The sequence below is a fragment of the Melopsittacus undulatus genome, chromosome 1 (genome assembly GCF_012275295.1).
Source record: "Melopsittacus undulatus isolate bMelUnd1 chromosome 1, bMelUnd1.mat.Z, whole genome shotgun sequence".
Lineage (NCBI taxonomy): Eukaryota > Metazoa > Chordata > Aves > Psittaciformes > Psittaculidae > Melopsittacus > Melopsittacus undulatus.
The window spans coordinates 50,331,249-50,350,804 of NC_047527.1; the positions used below are offsets into that span (position 1 = coordinate 50,331,249).

The following is a 19,556-nucleotide window of genomic DNA, read 5'->3' on the forward strand; positions in this document are numbered from 1 at the left end:
CGTGGGCAGCATGTTGGAAGTGTGAAAACAGTGTAAAATGCAAAAGCTCAAGGCGAGTGATGGAGCCCAGGGTAACCACAGCAGACATGGAAACCAGACAGAGGTCTGGTGGTTTGTGTTGCTGTGGCACCAGGGAGGAACATGAAGTGAGGCGGAAGCCATGTGGTCCCATTCTTCCTCTTGATAACTAAAAACACACAAACGTTATCTGTGGCATCACTCATGTTGCAAAATTATGTAAGAAATGGTTACCAGCAACTGCTTCCAAGTACAGCTGCTCTATACAACACAACAGCAAGCACAGGAGGTTTCACCACAGCCCCACCCACAGTGCTTTGTGCAATAATAGTTAATGAGGTCTAAAAGTACCCTGATTTTGTACCTAGCTGGGGAATGAGAGTTGAGGGAATGAGGGCTTTGAGCAACTTTGTCTAGTGGAAGGTGTCCCTGCCTGTGGCAGAGGGGATGGAACCAGGTGATTTTTAAGGTCCCTTCCAACCAAATCCATTCTGTGATTTTATGGTTCGGCATGCTTTATTTAGTCTTAGAAATACATATATAAAGTTGCCATTCTACATGCTGTCAAACAGATAAATGGTTTCCCAGGAGTACAATTTCTGAGACCTTAAATAAAGTCTTAAAAGGCAGAGATATGACATATGGCAGAAACAAGTGACACACACCTATTTTGTTGTGCAAAGCACAGGTTGTGGCACTGTTGAACATACAGCTGGCTCATTCTGCATACTCAGCTTCTCATCTTCATTTAGGGCTTCAGTAATTTCAAACAGATGTTGAAAACAAATCATTGTCAAACTGAGCTAAAAATCTTTCTATTAAAAATCTTTGCATTGTTTCACACCAGATTCTTCGAATCTTTCCTACATCTTGTCACTGCTCAATCCCTGTGGAAACTGTATGAAGATTTTATATGTGCTTGTAAGTTTGACAGGCATGTGTAAAACAAGTTTATTCAGAATATGCAAATTTAAGGGGGAAACATTCTCTTGCTCTCTTTTTTTCCTGACTGATGATGATTACAATTGCTTTGCATAAATCACAGCAGAGCTTTAGGAGCTGTAGAGGTATAAGATTCAAGCTTCCCATATGAAGTCATTTGTCAAAAATCTTCCAAATGCTGATGTGCTTTCAAAAGAATTGCCTTTTTAGATTTAAGATATTGTAGATATTTTATAATTTTAAGTATTACTTCATTTAACTTTTATTTATAAATAAAACTATTTTATATATTTAAATTATAAATAATAACATAAAAATATTAAAAAAATAAATTTATATTTACACATTTAAGATATATTTTATATATTTTTATATATACTTATATATATATTTAAAATGTTTCATCAGTTCTTATATTCTTGTGTCAAAACTTTTATGTATATTACCTCTCATGGCCGTCTCAGCTAAAAGGTAAATCACTACATGTTTTAAATTGAACCCCTTTCCATTTGAAAGAACAGTTGGGGTTTTTTACCTATCTAATGAACAAAAAAAATCTGAATGGTGGCCCATAAAGAATTATTTTATTACCAGATTGGAAAACAGGCAGGAAGACTGCAAGTATAAATTAAATTTATTTTAAATAGTCTTTCCTTCAAATCCATCAAAGATCAGTCTAGCAGATGGATCTAGACTGATCTTGAAGATCAAGATCTAGCAGACTGATCTTGTATACATGTGTATAGATATGCAATTATGTGTATAATTAATAGATCAGTATTCTAAATGCAAGCTCAGACTAGCTAATCAACTACATGGTTATTTGCTTAGATGAGTGGAAACTGCTGAAAGCAATATTGATATTCACAATCTCTAGCAAACATAGCAAAGCTTTATTTGTTTTCTAGTTTTTCTTTCCAAGTGTCAGATACAAGCATAACATTATTTCACTGAAAATAACTTCAAAGTAATGAGCAAACAGAAACCAGCTGTACAATTCAAAAAGCTCTTTAGTTTCAGTCCCTTCTCAGTACTAGTTCTTAAAACAAGCTTGTAATGTCAAACTGATTTTGGAATTCACATAATTTTACTCAAGAGAAGCAATTACCTGTGAAAGACACCTATCAAGAATCCCAAAATACTTCAAGGAAGAAAGACTGTAAGTCAGGGCTTGCATTACTATGTAAGATAGAGTATTCAGGGAGCTTGTGAACAGCAGTCACTGGGTGACCTGCATATATGCTTAATTATCATCTGGGTTTTAATAACAGTTCATGGGAAACTAAAGATTCTTTCACCTTTATTACTGTGAACCTGGGCAGGCAGATGTAGTGTTGACAAATCTGAATACAATCTCAGGGAATGGCACTGATAGGGCCTGGGCACAGGGGGGATTATTCTCTACCTGGCTTTTCTGCTCTGTGATCTCTGTCTTTTCAGTCTCCCCATGGAAGTGGAAAGCAACAAGGAGATACGACTTAAGAACCAGATATGTGCAAGACTAACCACAGAATATAGCACTGGAGATGTATTTCAAACTCCAGTCATCCAAGTCAAATTTACAAACATTAAAATCCTGCCTCATAATTGGCTTTGTAACTTTTCATTTCTTTCTTTCTCTTTTCCTTGTAGCACGATTAAATGGATATCTGTTTCTGAAGTTCATCTCTGAATTGTTTCACAGAATCATAGAATCACAGAATGGTTTGGGTTGGAAAGGACCTTAAGGTCATCTAATTCCAACCCCCCTGCCACGGGCAGGGATGCCTCCCACTAAACCATGTTGCCCAAGACTGTCCAACCTGGCCTTGAACACTGTGAGGGATCGAGCATTTACTTCTCTGGACAACTTGTTCCAGTGCCTTGCCACCCTTACAGTAAAGAACTTCTTCCTTACATCTAACCTGAACTTCCCCTGTTTAAGTTTAAACCCATTACCCCTTGTCCTATCACTACAGTCCCTGATGAAGAGTCCCTCTTCAGCATCCTTGTAGGCCCCCTTCAGATACTGGAAGACTGCTATGAGGTCTCCACGCAGCCTTCTCTTCTCCAGGCTGAACAGACCCAACCTTCTCAGCCTGTTGAGTTACAATCGCTTTGTTGCTGCACAGCTACATCTTGCAGTTTCTCAGAGTTTGCTCAGGAGAGCAGATACCATCCCTACTGAGTGTCATTATTAACTTCACTGGCCAAGGAAGATGTTACAATCTAATTCTCAGTAATAACTTGGAAGGCAGGTGATCTTGGTTTGCCTGGGTTTCTCCTGCTCACAGGGTAAATGTGCTTCATGGGCAGCGTGGCAGCCATTTGAAACCTGCCTGGGATCTGGCACTTATAATTCTGCATTTTTGTCACTGAATGTCTTTGGTTCTAGTGTCCTCGTACACATTTTCGTTGTAATTAATGTTAGCTGTCTCCAGTTCAAGAAGGTGGAATGATACCGGCATCTTGGGGCTCGTTTTTCTGTAAGTCTCTGAACTATTGTGATAAATGTACTATAAAAAACTTTGTCAGCTCATGCCCTTACTACTTGATCTCACTGTTGCTGGCAGTGAGCTGTCAATGGGGTGGAAAACCCTCTTTTGTCCAGGTACTTTTTGTTTCTGAGCTGCTCATAACAGTTCCTCCAGCATGCATCCCCTCTGTGTTAACATGGGCTAGATGAGTAATTTAGAGAACTACACACAGAGGGCTGCACTCTTTATGGATAGGCATGCATAGTACATGATGCCAAAACGCCTACTAACATACTTGCAATGCAATCTCTTTATTGCAAGAGCTGCCACTCTCCATGGCTCATTACACCACTAACCCCAATGGATATGATTCCTAATCTTTATATCTGTCAAAGGAAAAACAGTGGAAGAGAGATAGCCTCCAGAATTATCATCTCTCTCTACTCACACGCACTTTGGATTAACTAGAAACATTCCTATAGATAACAGCATAATCATTGCAGGAATAATTAGAACAGTGATACAAACCCACAACACTCACAGTTATTAGATAAAGTTGTGAGTCTGGAGTTCATACGATTTGCTGTGTTATAATGCTGATACCAACCCAAGGACTAGATATACACAGCAAAAATACAGGGCATATCTTTGTTTACTATTTATAGTTGCATGAAAAACAGAGGGGAAACATTTGTCCATTAGATGTGTCTTATTTACTATGAGATAGTCCAAATTTGAGCACATCTGCAGACCATCTATCATCTCCTGGCAATTCTTTGAAATTTAGCCACAGTTACTGTATTTGCTCTTGCAAAAAAACCCCTCCAAACTATTTAAACATCATTTTGCTCTGGCCAAATGCCAAAGAAAATTAAAGTTAACTACAAGGGAGAGATCAAACTGGACAGTTCAAGCTTATTTTCACAATATATGGCTTTATGAGTTAATGTTTTAGGTTACTTAACTTGCAGAAGCTGAACTTTTTGAAAGTTTCAGATTCCAACAGGATTTTGGGGAAAATCTATGCAATTAGTTCACACTGGGGAGAAATGGGAATATTTCAGGACAAGAAACATATTGTTATTAGATATTTTTGCTAGTACTGTCTTTATCTCTATATGATGAAGAAACAGTTTTCATCAAGCCATTCAGAGACACCTTGAAATTTTTAGTACATCTCTTTACCATTACATCTGCAGGTCTGCGTGTGTCATGAAACTAAAGTGCACAATGAACATCTTTCAGCTGATATCAGATTTCTGTTATTCTGCCTATGGAAAAATTGTACTTATTAAGTGCACTGTGGTACTTTATGTTTCCCACTAACAGAAGGCCCAAGTTTGGGGTTTCAGAGTGGAAGAGTGTGTGCTGCTCAGGCCATGATGGCGGGCAGACAGCTGAAAGATGAATCCTCAGCCACTGGCTGCAAGTGCAGAGCACAGCTGAGAACAGCCCTGCCAAAGGTATTAGTGGCTTCCTGACAGAGGGCTGATTTTCTGCTTACCCTCCTGCATCTGCATAAACTGTACTCTTTCGTTACAGCTCTCAAGGGACTGTTACACTAGCTGACAGAGTAAATATGGAGGGAATATGTTCTTTCCCTTTGGTAACGCCAGCAAGGACTGACAACCAAGCACAGCTGAGTAATGACTGCAAGAGGGTTAATAACAGCTGCTAATGAGCTCCAGAAATTCCCGGTGGAGCAATTACATTACTTTTGCTGCTGGGTTGCTAGTGATGAGGGTAACAAGTCTGTGGGTTGGCAAAGCCCAAGTGAGAGGCATCTTCTCTGCCCATCAACAGAAAAAATGGTATCTCCTCCCATAGGTGGCAACAGGGAGCCAGTGGAGTCCTGGGTGCAAGCAGAACATCCAGAGAAGGTTCAGTGGGACAGGCTTACAAATAAGAAAAATTCAACATATTTGATTTTTAAAGCATTTCTGTCTTTCATGAATTTTTAACAGTCCTTGTTAAGTCCTCATTATTTTTTCCTGTGCTACACAAGGGAGAGAACATGTTCTTCCTAAATTCAAAATTAGTATGTTCCTGTGGGCTATCCAAGTAGACTTGAATTAGGAAGCACTACTTAGAGCCTTGTGAGGCTGGGTTTAATTTGCTGTGTTTGCTCATTTTGCCATTGTAACTTGTCTGTTTGTTCACTGATTGCTTATTTCCTCAATTCTTACTGAAAAGGGTTCATAAACTATGAGTTCTTCATTGGCTTTCAGGTTTGAATGAAACTCACCCCAAATCTCATTTTTTCCAGCTGTTGGCCTCCTCTAGAATATTTGTTTTCATATACCTTCCAAGAACTTGGGTATTTTATTCAACCCAGCTTTATTCAAAATTTCCTTCAAGCCTTTTCTAAATTCAATCCAGTTTCAGAGGATGATTTGTAAATCTTGTCCAAGTGCTAGATTAACTCTGGCTTGTCACGCTTACCCAGGGTATCTCTGCAGAAAACAAGGAAACTAATTTTGCTATATAAGCAGAAAGCATGTTTACCCCAGGTGTTGTTGATTACTGATGTTGTACCTCTTATTGCATTTGTAACTTTGTTTGCAATACCATAAACCAAAATGCTTTCCATCCCAGAAAAACATATTTGAGCTTTTCATAAAAGGAACACATTGATTCCCAGTTTGTACTGAAACCAGAGAGGCTGCTCGGGGTTTCATCACAGGTGAAACTGTGATGTCAGCTTTCACAGAGCTTTAGCTGGGAAAGCTGCTGGAGCTGCCAGAGCTTGGAGACACTTCTGTATGTTTCTGGTGACTGGAAAAAAGCAATTAGCAGCACTGAATCAGGGCAAAGAGGGGCTAGGACAGCAAGGCAGATCCTCACTTTGTAAGATACCTCTCTCTGCGGAGGTAGGTAGGTGCTTGCTACAGGAGTTTGAGGAGTTCGGGCACACCCCAAGTGTCACCCCGCAGCCCGTGGCACTGATAGGGTCTTTCCCCTTCCTTGTCCAGGCCACAGCAGGATTTGATGCCATTTTTCAGCGTCCTCTCCCGCCGGCGGCCGTACTCAGCCCCGCCTGTTTCTCTGTCGCTACCCAAATGAGGAGCTCCCCTTGCTGGTGACAGCCGGTACCGGAGCTCCCGCCCGCCGCCCGGGCGGCTTGTAGTGACACCAGCGTCTCCAGCTCGAGAGTTCAAGGGGAGTTAACTCTCCCTCAGCAGCCTCCACAGAGCCTGAAAGCGGGCAGGAGCAGGGCTCCAGTGAGGGTTTCTGGCACCGGGGCGAGAGGGGGCTGCCGTGGGGACGGACTCTGGGTCCACGTACACAGTGTTCGTGTGGCTGTGCTGCCTCAGGCACGGAGCCCTCTGCCTCAGGCTGAGTCAGGACAATACAGAAAGGCAATTGACTACTGCTGTAAATAAACCATTTATCTTCCTCCTGGAGCAAAGCACAATCATAGAATGGATTGGGTGGGAAGGGACCTTAAAGCTCATCCAGTTCCCCTTCCACTAGACCAGGTTGCTCAAAGTCCCTTCCAGCCTGGCCTTGAGCACTGCCAGGGATGGGGCAGCCACAGCTTCTCTGGGCAGTCTGTGCCAGTGCCTCAGCACCCTCACAGTCATACAATCTGAGTTATTTCATCTGAAGTGTAGTACACCCACAGCATCAGGCAAAGAACCTGGAGAAAAATAAAACCAACAGCAACAACAAAAAACATTTCTAGTATGGCACATATATAAACTCCAGGATAAGGACTACACTAAGGGCTTAACAAATGAAGGAATACTGCTAAGCAGAGGAGGGTATCTCACCTGTCAACCAGAGAGGACTGGGAATCCTCACAGTCAATGCTGTGGGAATGTGGCTGTGCTGCTCCTCAACACAGCATCTGTGTTGAGTTTGTGCACATCCTGCACAACATGCATAACTCACTCACAGGGAGATAGGGTGGGACAGAAGTTGTCACAGAGCAGAATGGGCCACAAGGATGGATGGGCCGCTGTTCCTTTGGCTTCCAGTTCTTGCTTGACTCCTCGCATTCAGCATTGGAGACAGGTTTTGTCCCAAAGAGGAATGACAAACCAGTTTTTGTCCCAAAAGGGAAGGACAATTCTACGTCATACATAATGCAACAGTACCAAATAAGAGAGATGTGTTTCTGAGGTTAAAGAGAATGCAGAGTTGTTCAAACTAAAACCAGTTCCTGTAGTACTAACCACAGCTGGAAAAAAGTGATATAGCCTACATGATTGACTGCAGACAGAAGTCTCTGGAAAGAGAAAGAAAGGTAAGATTTGATGTCATCCAGCACACTGTAATCAAAGGTAACTGTATTTTTAATCATTAGTTTGCAGTTACTAGCTCTTCAGCAAACCAGAGGACTATTTCAGTGCACAGACACAGCTGGAGAGTCCACCCAAGTCCCCTTTTTTAACACTTTAGACATGGTGGCCACTTCTTTCTTTCACATGCTATATTGCTCATGGCCTCATGGTACAGAATGGCAGCCTGGCTTAGCCAGTGCTTTTGTTTAGTTTGTTAAGTGTATTGACATTGCTTTGCATTTTCAAAATGCTTCTTTACTTCAACTGTGAGTGGAATATCCGGGTTGTGTAAGAAGCGAACAGATTGTAAAGCTAAAACAGCTCAGCTTGCACAGAGTGAACAAGAGGCAGCACCTCCATCTTCATGTCTTCCTGGGTCAGGGAGGTGCAGGGCCATATTCTCATGCCAGGAATGCCCTAGGAATGGCAGTACCAGTCCTGCCATGTGGCACTCATCTTCCACAGGCTGATACCAGCAGGAATTGCACTGTTGAAGCAAATTCATGTTATTCACTGTAGTGTGGAAGATGTGTGTTGATTGCTGGAGCTTTCTTCTTCCTTCTTCTTTCTTCTCCTTCTCCTTTTCTCCTTCTTTTCTTCTTCTCCTTCTATTTTATTTTGTTATTGTTATTATTTACTTCATAATTTTTCCCTTCCAACCCAAACCATTCTGTGATTCAAGAGTTTGAAAGCAGCCTTGGAAAATGTCCTCCTTTAGGGACCTTTGGCCTCTTAGAAGTAACATGTAACTCACTTTCAGGTGGATTCTACAGTAATTTGGGTGTTCAAAGACTCACAAGGGTTTTGGAAGTATGCAAACTTCCAAATCTCAATTAAGAAAACCTCAGAAACTTCTCACCTGACTGAAAATCCTTTTACATTCCAAACCACATCTTTAGCATTTATGTATTATTGTTTGTTTAGACCACCTGTGCTTCACTGTCACCATCTGTAAAGTGGAACTCATGAAACTTTTATACAGTCTGAAGAAGTTTAGTAAGAGCTAGTGAAGAAGATTACAAATGAATCATGCATACTTTTTATAACTGGCTTATTATTTTTTTCTGGAAGCACAACTGCTGTTCCTGAATCAATCCTACTGCCATCTGTGTTTCTTAAAGGTGCCTGAAATCTAACGAGTCTTTAAATTTCTCCCTACTTTCCAAAATAAAAGGTTGCACACCTTTTCCCATTAAGAAATTATTCAGAAGAAAAAAATCTTGCAAAAGTTCAAAGGGCAATAAGGTAAACTCACCTGTGGTGATTTAGTAATACAGGCTGAAGTCTTCTGTGGTTAGTCAATATATTATATATTACTCATTACGTTAAATATTAAACCTGGCAGCTACTCATAGCCAGACACTCCAAACACAGGTATCAGGTATGAAGGCTTCTTCTGACAGGTGTTCCTATGTAATCATTATTCACATTTTGATTGCTCTTTTAGTCATGCATTTTTTGATTATTCCAATTTTGGGTATGCCAAAAAATTATTTTGGTGTAGGTCATAAAAATAAATATACTTACAAATCACTGAGTTAGTATTGTATCAATTTTTGAAGGAAAAAAAAAATAGGAATTCATTGTTATTGGATATTTATTTCATTGGATAAAAATACCTCTAATACAGATAGAGATTCCCATTCCTGCTCTTGTCAGGGCTAACTCTGCTAAATTACATGTCAATTTTGCCATTGACTCCTCTCTTTTGAGTTCAAAGTCATTCCCCCTTGTCCTGTCACTATATGCCGTGTAAAAATGCCCTCACTGCATTTCTTGTAGGCCCTTTTAAGCATTGGAAGGCTGTTCTAATGTCTCCCTGAGGCCTTCTATTTTATTTCCCTCAAAAACGTCAGAAACAGTTGCAATCCCTCACTGTTTTCACAGACCATGGGAGAACTGAATACACCCAAGGACTCAGGCTGCCTGTTTTATTGCCGCCATCAGCTGAGGCAGTAAATACTATTCGAAGATGGACTGATGTACAGACAACAAATCGGCATAAGCCCTAATTCATAGGAAATTCTTGCGACACAGCCTCTCCCGAGCACGCACGACACTACCATAAAACGCACTTTTATTGGACCGGCTCCCCCGCCCCTGTATGGCCAAGGACAGCTGGGAAGATGCTCTGGGTTTCTGTCAGAAAAGGGGATCAGTCGAGATCCGTGATGCCCTGAGGCCACCACAACCCTCCCTGAGAACGCCCCTGTAAAAGCAGCACGGGCTGTTGGGAAGGGCGTTTCGCGGCGGGTGCTATAAGGGAAAGCGGGAGGGACGCGCGGAGCCGGGCGGGGTGGGCCCTGAGGGGCCGGGAGGGGCTGAGAGGGGCAGACACGGCGGGTAACGCCCGCCCCCCCTCGGGGCCCACACCCGCGCGCGGCCGGGGAGGCGGGGCGAGGGGATGAAGCCCCGCCCACGGCCGCGAGCAGGACGGGCAGGAAACTCCCGCCTTGCCTTATAAGGGCAGGCGTGGCATTCCCTCCGCCTCCTGTTTGTGGAATGTGGTGACTACATTGCGCTGCACCAATGCTGCATTTCGCTGGGGGGAGACATGGTGGTAAAGAGGCCGAGCACAGGTCTTGAGCTTATGCTCTCAGGGAAGATAGAGACTCTCCTAGAGGAAGCACGAAACACACGGTCGCCGCCGGGGCCTCTTCTTGGCATGGCTTATGCAACCTTGACACCGAAGCGACGAGCCTCGCAGTTCCCCCTCTGCCTCTTCGCGCCGATGGTCTCGCCCACGTCTTCCTTCCTTTGCGCCGGCGGGGCGCTGGCCGCCGGTTCTCCGGAAGTGCTGTTGTTGCGTCTGGTCCCTGCCGCTCTAGGACGACGATTCTCTCCTGCAGCCGTCAGGTGAGGTGGGACCGGCGCTGGGTTGGGGCTGCAGCAGCCGCCTGCGGGTTATGGAGCTGGGGTGCGGTGGGCCAGACCGCCTGAGGAGCCCGGCCGGGATCGCTTGCGGCATCGCCCGCCTCGGGGGCTGCTCTTTTCAGCTCTCGCATCGGTGTTGCCGGGCCTGGCTGGAGCCCTGTTTTACGTTGGCCCCGCGGCTTTCCCAGTGCGGCCTTTTGAATGGGTCGGTGGGGCCGTTACCGTGGACACGCCCGCCGGCACAAGGGCGCCGTGGGAAGTGACCGGCTGCCTTCCGGCCGCATCGACCCTCTGCAGCCGTTTCCTCACCATAAGTTAGAGCAGGGGAAGGGCCAGTGTGAAAGCTGCCATGGCTGAAGAGGCCGAGATAGGAGGAGAGGCCGTGAGTCTCCTCTTTCCTGCGTACATTTTGAAATAACCATGGCCGCGACAGAGCTCTGAGGAACAGCTCATAGTGGTTTCCGCTGATTTGCAGAGACCCTGTTGAATCAAAGACAATGGATTTTAAGGCAAGCTTGACTTCTATACAAGGGTTTAGGAAAGCTTATTCGTGAGGAGTGCATTAAGATGACTTTCAAGATTGAGAGGGCGTGGTCTTTATTTCCCTTTCTTTTTTTCCCCAAAGTGTAATCTGCTCTTTATTGAGCCTTGCTACAGATCAGCTCAGAGTGCCCTAGTCTTACACTTCCTGCTGCCACCCGTACTGTGATGGATGCATGGTTGTACCTGATGCTGTAATTGATTATGTGGACAGGACTTGGGATTTAGCTTTGAGGCTGACTTTTGAATTTTATTATTGAAAGGAAGGTGACTGTTATCTTAGGTCATGTAGAGGCTTTTCTGAGTGTAGACTGTGGGGCTTTATTATGTGGCTCGTTTGTTTGTGGGCTGTTTGTTTTTTTTTTTTTTTCATTTCAGTCATAGACTCATAGAATTCCAGGTTGGAAGGGACCTCAAGGATCATCTGACCCAACCTTTCCAGACAAACCATGACCTAGACTAGATGTCCCAGCACCCTGTTCAGCTGAATATTTAAAGTGTCCAGTGTTGGGGAATTCACCACTTCCCTGGGAAGATTATTCCAATGGCTGATTTCTCTTTGTGGAAAAAACTTCATGTTGTGTCAAATTAGAATGTCCACAGGAGTAACATGTGGCCATTACCTCTGTCTTTTCCATATGACTCCTTGTAAAAAGAGAGTCTACATCTTTGTAGTCAGCCTTTAATACTGGGAAAATCTTGCATTATGGGCACCCCAAATCTTGCATTATAAAAACAGTGTTGAAACATGAGGGTATTTTCTAAAGCGTAACTTTTGGTCACTGCCTCTAAACAGATCCAACCTGCAGCACTGTTGGTGGGTTATAAAATTTCAAATCTTAGTTGCTGGCTCAAGCTCTTTAGTTGTTCAGTTTTGTCTCTTCCTGGGGTTTATCCTTTGCCCAGAGGTAAGGGCCATAGGATGACTTTCTGTGCTTCTGTGTTTGTGTGTGCTGTGTTTGGTATCCATTGCTGTTGCTTAACAGAGCAAATGAATGCACATGTGCGAGCTACAGAGTGCAATGCATGCTATTACTACCTTGCTATTATTTCTTTCCTTTTAATACGTTAAAATCTTCCGAAGTAAAGGTTATGGTTTTGGAAATATATTATGGTAAGTTTTACAGGCAAGGTCTTGCATTAGAGTTTTCTTGAACTGTTTCCAAAACAAGTCCCAGACCATTCAGTGCATCACAGTTTTAAGCAGACTAAACTTGCCTGTCATGACTTGTACTATCTAATGTGAAGTATTTCCACTTTACATCTACTGGGATTCTTCTATTTTCAGCCTATACTTACCATATTTCAATTATAAAAGCAAAGGGGGGTTTATATATAAATATATTTTATAATATTATATATATAATATATAAATGTAATATTTTTTTTCTAAAATTAATGGGCCCAGTTCTTGACTCAAGTTAGTTCTGGCTCATTACATGAGCCACTGTTGTACACAGAGAGGTATACTGCATGTAAACACTTGTAACCTTTTAATTATGAATGGATCTCTTTGGCTAACTGGATTGATGCCTCATTTGCCTGAGGACTTTACAATTTATCATCCTTTTTCTGATAGAGTTGCCCAGAGTGGAGTGCACCAAATGGCACAGCTGCACCAAACTTGTGCTGAAAGATACCACTATCTCTTGAGACTTAATGTTTCTCTACATGTAGGCTGACAGGTCTCTCAAAGTGAAGGAGTTGTGTCATCTGTATTCCATACAGCTGCCTCCTGAGCCTGCTGGAGAGAAACTCAGGGAATAATAATGCAAACACCAGCAAATGTTTTATCTTCTCTAGTACAGTGTTCTGGCATGGCAGTCTTCTGAACAATTAAAAAGAGGCTCTCCTCCTGCCATGTGCAGGTACAGTTGGCTGTAGTCTGCTTTTGCAGCTGCCTCTTGACTAAGATGGAATTGTACACAGGAGAATTGCAGGTAGCAGCTTGTTGGGAGTGCTGCCTGGCAGCACATGCAAAGTGAACTCAGGCCACATCCTTGAAAACTACTGTTTGACTCTATTTTTGGGTAGTGGAACTTTATAAATAATTTGGAGTTTAACAGTAATTTGCATGAGTATGTTTATTGAGGTAAGTAAAATGCTGAAGGTACGCCAACTTGACTGCAGCTTGAAAGCAAGCTACCTTATTGTCTTCATAAGTATCTAGATGTCAGGAGTTCATGTTTATTTGTCTGAAGTATTCTTTGGAGAGCAGACATCTCTGATAGCTTGTGGTTAGTGAATGCAATGAAGAGAACTTCATTGCTGAAGGATGTGTGGCTGCATTTCATAAGCTATTTTTAGTTTGGGACATAATGGTTTGTTTTATACGTCAGAGGAACGTTGTATATGCACGCAGGATTTAAAAGCATGGAATTAGCTAGGGAGATCAGTAACGCTCTTTGTAGACAGACTGAGAAGGACATAACCATGGAATATCCTTTTATGATCCAGATGCTTGGTACAGCCTGTCAGGTACCTGATAAAAAACAAGGTAAAATGTATTTCCTTTTAATTAAAAACAAAACAAGCAAACAAAGAAAAACCAAACTAACTGGGTTTTTTTCCTGAATGTTGGACTGATTAACCATGTGTGGGAGTTACTTTACTTAAATTTGCTCCCTTTTTTAAGGATCAGTCACAGTTAGTGACTTCAGTCTTTCTTGTCAGGAGTCTAAAATAAAATATTGTAACTTTGAGCAAACTATCCAAGAAACAGAAGTGTACCGTGATTGATTAAATTGCTTTTCTGACCAGATAATTTTTAAGTTACAAAATTAATACTTGTAAATTTCAGACTTGGTATTCTTGTGACTGCAGGTGAAGTATAAATTTGTCCTATTTCAGGACACAGTTGGTGCAGTGCTCCTTGTAAAATTCAACAGAGGATAGAAGGAACGTGGTTTGCATAACTCTTAATTTGGGCATTATAAAGGATGACAGCAGCATGGATTGCTTGCACTAGGTAAAACTAAAGCATAGAGGTGAAAGAAGACTTTTGGAAACAGCATTAAGCAGTGTCTGTCTTCTTCTGATCCAGTAGCAATGTTGAGGTCTTTTGTGTTTGCATTTCAGTCAATGACTCAGCTTTTCCTGTTTGTGCTGTCAACCATAGTTGATGGCTAAATCATATATTCCTAGCCAAACAGAGTTAACTTGAAAGCCTCTCTTCTATCCTAATTATCTCAGTGTTATAACAAGTGAACTGCCACATTTTTTTCATTTGACAGATCAAGAGAAACAATTAAATCAGTGTACTTGATACATGAAACTATATAAAGATTCTGTGAAATATGTTTTGAAAGGTTGATAATTTAAAAGAAACCATCTTCAGATTTCTAGAACTATTATGTCAATTTATTTTAAAGAGAGTATGCTTGCATTTGTGTATGTGTTGTGTAATAGTTCCACTGTGTAACAGAATAGCAAAGTAGTGCTTTTGAACAAAGTCAGTGTCCTTTCTCCACCACACACAATTCCCTTAGTTGACTGTGATGAAAGAACTGTAGTAGGAGTACTTTGGCAGATCTCTCTCCCAGCACCATGCAGAAATCTGCACAAAAACCACAGGATCTCACCAGGGTCATTCTGTGTCCTGAGACCTGCTGCTCTTTTAATGGCAGCTATTCCAACAAAATGTTAATCAGAGCCTAAAATACTTTTCTCCTGACAAATGTTAGTTTAGCGTACTGCTTGATTTAGTTAATTACTACACGCTACACTAGGTTAGCAGCCCATATCCTTCTACATGGTAGGTCAGCAGTGCCTCCTTAACTACTAAATATGTAGTCTTAATTTGCAGAAGGCACAGATAAAGTATTGAATCAGCAACAAAAGCACTGTGTGAGTTTCACTTTGCTAATTTATTATTTCATTTGGTTTCCTAATGTAGCCTGCTTCTGGCCTACAGTGCCAGTCCTTGAGTCTGGAAAATGTGCTTAGTAGCAAGTGAAAGAAAATAAAGCCAGAGATACTAAATAATATGTTTATAACCAATTGTTTTAAGCAAATTCACATTTACAACATAGAATTTGATATTCCTTTATCCACCCCTCTCCCAAGGACTTGCAATCTGATTTAATAAGGCTAAATCTTGGGTATGTTTCTGTTTCCCTAGAACCAACAGCCAACATGTCCAGCAAAAGAGCAAAGACGAAGACCACCAAGAAGCGCCCTCAGCGCGCCACTTCCAATGTATTTGCCATGTTTGATCAGTCTCAGATTCAGGAGTTCAAGGAGGCCTTCAACATGATTGACCAGAACAGGGATGGCTTCATTGACAAAGAGGACTTGCATGATATGCTCGCCTCCCTTGGTAATGTCACTTTTCTGTTTGTGGTTGACAGGCAAATTTGTGCAGTTAGAGTTAGAATAATGATGATAAGCTCTTCAGGTTACTTTTAGTTTGAAAGCTAAACTGGACTATGAATCTCTTTATTTGTAGGAAAGAATCCAACGGATGAATACCTAGATTCCATGATGAATGAGGCTCCAGGCCCTATAAATTTCACAATGTTCCTCACAATGTTTGGTGAGAAGTTAAATGGCACTGACCCGGAAGATGTAATCAGGAATGCTTTTGCTTGCTTTGATGAAGAAGCAACAGGTATGTAGGTGAAATAACTAAAAATCACGTCTGTGCCCTGTCAGCTGAAATTACTCTTTCAAACACTATAAAACTCAAGATCCCCAAACTTCTGGCCCTTTGGTGGTATTCAAGAGAGCAGAAGGTAAAAAAAAAAAAAGTTAATTTGGGAACCAGGGTCTTAAATTTTTCCTGACTTAAAATCCAGCTTCAAGGCACCTTTTGTGAGGGGAATCCTTGTCTTCAAAGCCATTGTGCTTTTATGAAGAACTTGTTTTGTGTTGGCAGCTTGTATCCACCTTCTCTTTGTTAAACTGCACTTAAAGGAGAAGAAACCAAGTACAAGAAAATCCCTGAGTGACTAACAGGAATGCTAATAGGAGTCACAAAGTTTACAAGGTTGCTTGTTTTATAAACAATGCCCAAATGTGTTCTTTGCAACCAGTCTAGTAAATCTGAGTTTTGCCTCTGATTTAAGATTAGGAATGTTTAAGACAAACAGATCCCTTTTGTGTAAAATACACAACTGTTAAATGCTTTTGGTAGTACTAGGAGTATAGCTTGGCTGTTGGGAAGAAGGTCCAACACATATACTGACCAATTTGTATATTCTTTGAAACAACACAGGCAAATCATAAGATTTGCCTTTACTTGAAGTAGTGAGACCAGGCAAATCCCCTAAGAGGCTTGACTTAATTAGATGCTTGTAATTAATTTGCAACTGTAGTAATAGGCTTTAATGTCTTTGTTTTTGTTTGGCAACAAAGACTAGCTATCTTTAACTGAAACAAAGAATTCAGGGAAATACATTATCATCCATCTGTCAGCAGATAACTATAAAAACTCCTTTTTCTAATGTCCTGTATTACTGTATTCCAGGGTTCATCCAAGAAGACTACCTGCGAGAGTTGCTTACCACAATGGGAGACAGGTTCACAGATGAGGAGGTAGATGAGTTGTACAGGGAGGCACCCATTGACAAAAAGGGCAACTTCAACTATATTGAGTTCACACGCATCCTGAAACATGGAGCAAAAGACAAGGATGACTGAGTGGATCCCTGGATACCCGCAGATTATCTCTACTTTACACTTACATTTATTTTTGAGGGTTTCCTTCCTGATAGAACTTGTTGCATGCATTTAGCTTTACAGCTTTTGCCTTTTTCAATGTATTTATATATTCCAGGCCATTTAGGCACATTTGCACCTGTTTAATCAAACTGGAAGAGGGGAAAATATTGCGAGGAAAAGGATATGGGGACAAAGATCCGTGGACTTTTTAGTCCAGAATAATTAATCTCAATGTTTCTGGTTTAGCTGGATTTTTACATTTTTGTATTACAAATGCCATTTTGAAATAAAGATTGCTATATAGATAAAATACCTCAAATTCTTTTGTGAAGAATATTTCTATTATGCATTTGTAAATGTAGCTGTTAATTGAATTCTACTTGCAGTTGCAAATCAAGCTGGAAAACTCATTTATATGTTTGGTGTCACAGTTCCGAAATGCTCCTTGCAGTGTGTGATTGTGACTTTAAAAATGCAGTTGTAGAAATCTCTTACCTTGGGTTTTTTACATGTTCACCAGAAAAACGGTTAAAATTGCCTCACTGCCAACAGATACTGTGCCCAGCTTTTATTTTCTTTTAATATTGATAGGGGTTTAGCAATAATTTTGTGTCAAAACTTGCATTCCTGTTTGCCAAGTTTTCATGCTGGCTGTTGCCAGATTATTAGCAGGGGATTGGACATATTTGTTTCCTTTCTGCTAAAGGAAGCCTGTGCAAAGGAATCTCTGAGCTTACAGCATGTATCCTAGCACTAACAGGAGTACATGGCAGAAAACCTACATAAAGCTTCACTGTTCTGCAGCTAAGAATGACACCAAAGTTACGAGAATTAACTTGATAAATCCCTATATGTAGATGCTAAAGTCCCTCTCACTTTTTTAAAAGATCACAAATATTCCTTACTACATTAATAAAATGGCTTTTAACCAAGCAAGAATTGTTGGCTGAGGAACAGCTGTGCTCATGCTGTTGTCTCAAATACCAAAAAAAGAGGAAGGTTGTTCTTGTGAGTTCTGAGCAGGAGTGTGTCCTGCAATAGGTCTCATTCTCTTGGTTACTTCAAGCTGAGAGGTGTAAGGGGGATATTTATTAAAGTGATGACCTCTTGTCCAGAAACAATGCCCTCAGCCACTTCACACTACTTAAGATCTCAAGGAAGAGGGGTCTTAAGTTTACCCTTGTAAAGGCTGGGGCAGCTCATACTGTACAGAGGGGTTGTCTCATTTTTCCATATGGTACTATGGAGGCTTGATTGGCTAATCTTGCTTATGTTCCTAGTGTGGCAGCTCCTGAAGCTGTTCTGCCTTCAGCTCTGTAAATAAGTTTACAAAGCGTAGTTAGGCATATTCTGGTATTCCTGGGTGCTTTCTTCCCCTTCTGGGCTTACTTAAAACAGGTTTTCAGCCATTCTTGTCCCAGTTTTGGTCTGCTATCTGGAGCTTAGCCTCAATTTTTCTTTCTCCCATGTGGACCATATTCTTTGGTGTATGTCTTCAGGCTGCTGCACCCACTCTTCAAGTGTTTGCTTATAAACTGTCTCAGTGCTCTTCAACGTGGTTGCTGAGGTGTTTCTCCATGGGTTGCCTGCAAGGTTCTAGCAACAGATGATTTTTTTGGAAGGTAGCTTACAAGTATGGAGGGAAACTTTCTCACCTTCAGTACCCATGTGACACAGCAGTGTGCAGATCTAGGAAGTACTTGTCTTGTTGCACCATTGCTATGTAGCATTAAGCCAAGGCACAGTTACACTGTCACTTCTTGACTAATCTTATCCCCTCTCTGCAATTCAATATTGTGTACATACAAGTAGCCCTCACAAAAGACAGATGTTAGACTATCTTGATTCTTTTTTTCCCTGTGAATGTCTAAATGGTGCAAGATTCAGAGAGTCAGTTTCTTCCTGTTATGAACACTGGATCCCCAAACCAGTCTTTTCCTGATCCCATCTTCTCAGTAAATTTTAGGTGCTGGTATGTTGCTTTGAGTAACTGGCACAGAAGCCAGCTGGATTTTTCTTGCTGGAAGTATTGAAGTAGTGATTTTAAAACCATAAATTAGTTACTTAAAAGAAAATATGGGATCCTCCTTGAGAGGAGGTTGTCCACTTGAAGGCCTTCTGTACTGTTGCTCTCTACTTTTGAGCAGCCAGCTGAAAATTGGGATATAGCCACTGGGTTCCTTGTTGCATCGTGTAGATGCTACAGTCTCAGGTACTTCCTCTGATGAGGGGGTAGGGATGGGGAACCACTTTAATATACAGATACCTGCTCAGGAAGACATGTTACCGAGGAAAAACTTACAAGGCTGTTCAAGCACAACCTTCCAAGTGCCAGTTTCCCTAGTATTGGTGGTGTAACATAGATGAACAGTTAACCGGCAGGCGGGCACAAACCCGTTAGCAGGGGAAGGCTACACAGCCAACAGAGCCAGCCAAGAGACCATATAAGAGCATCAGATGCACTTTGTGGCTAGGCCACAAGAGACATCCAGACAGCTGAGGCTGCATGCCGAGGCTGTAGGGATGTGTCATCAATAATCCACTTCCAAAAATAAAAATAACTTTGGTCACTGAAACAGCTTAAGATTCTGATGACTTAGCTCTGCAGTTTACAGTCAAGATCTTGGAGCCTAACCTTTTCTCCCTTGGGGTTCATGTATAATGGTCTCCAAGCTCCACGCCAGACTAAGCTTATAATGAAAAACTATTTACACAGCAGATGCACGCATTTAATAGCCCTACATCTATAGTGATATATAATGCCCTGTGAAGTACTACT

The 19,556-nt window shown here is 41.6% G+C and overlaps 1 protein-coding gene across 2 annotated transcripts; it reads left to right on the plus strand.

Moving 5' to 3' along the window:
• Positions 1 to 10,403: 10,403 nt before the first annotated feature.
• On the plus strand, positions 10,404 to 17,096 carry LOC101875123 (myosin regulatory light chain 2, smooth muscle minor isoform). 2 transcript variants are annotated; one of them, XM_031052950.2, is made up of 4 exons: positions 10,404 to 10,558; positions 15,237 to 15,434; positions 15,564 to 15,725; positions 16,584 to 17,089. In XM_031052950.2, exons 2-4 carry the CDS (start codon positions 15,251 to 15,253, stop codon positions 16,754 to 16,756), a joined length of 519 nt encoding a protein of 172 aa, XP_030908810.1. In that variant the 5' UTR covers positions 10,404 to 10,558; positions 15,237 to 15,250; the 3' UTR covers positions 16,757 to 17,089. The 2 variants fall into 2 exon arrangements, with proteins under 2 accessions (XP_030908810.1, XP_033924556.1); XM_034068665.1 differs by lacking the exon at positions 10,404 to 10,558 and having other exon boundaries at positions 16,584 to 17,096.
• Positions 17,097 to 19,556: the final 2,460 nt, after the last annotated feature.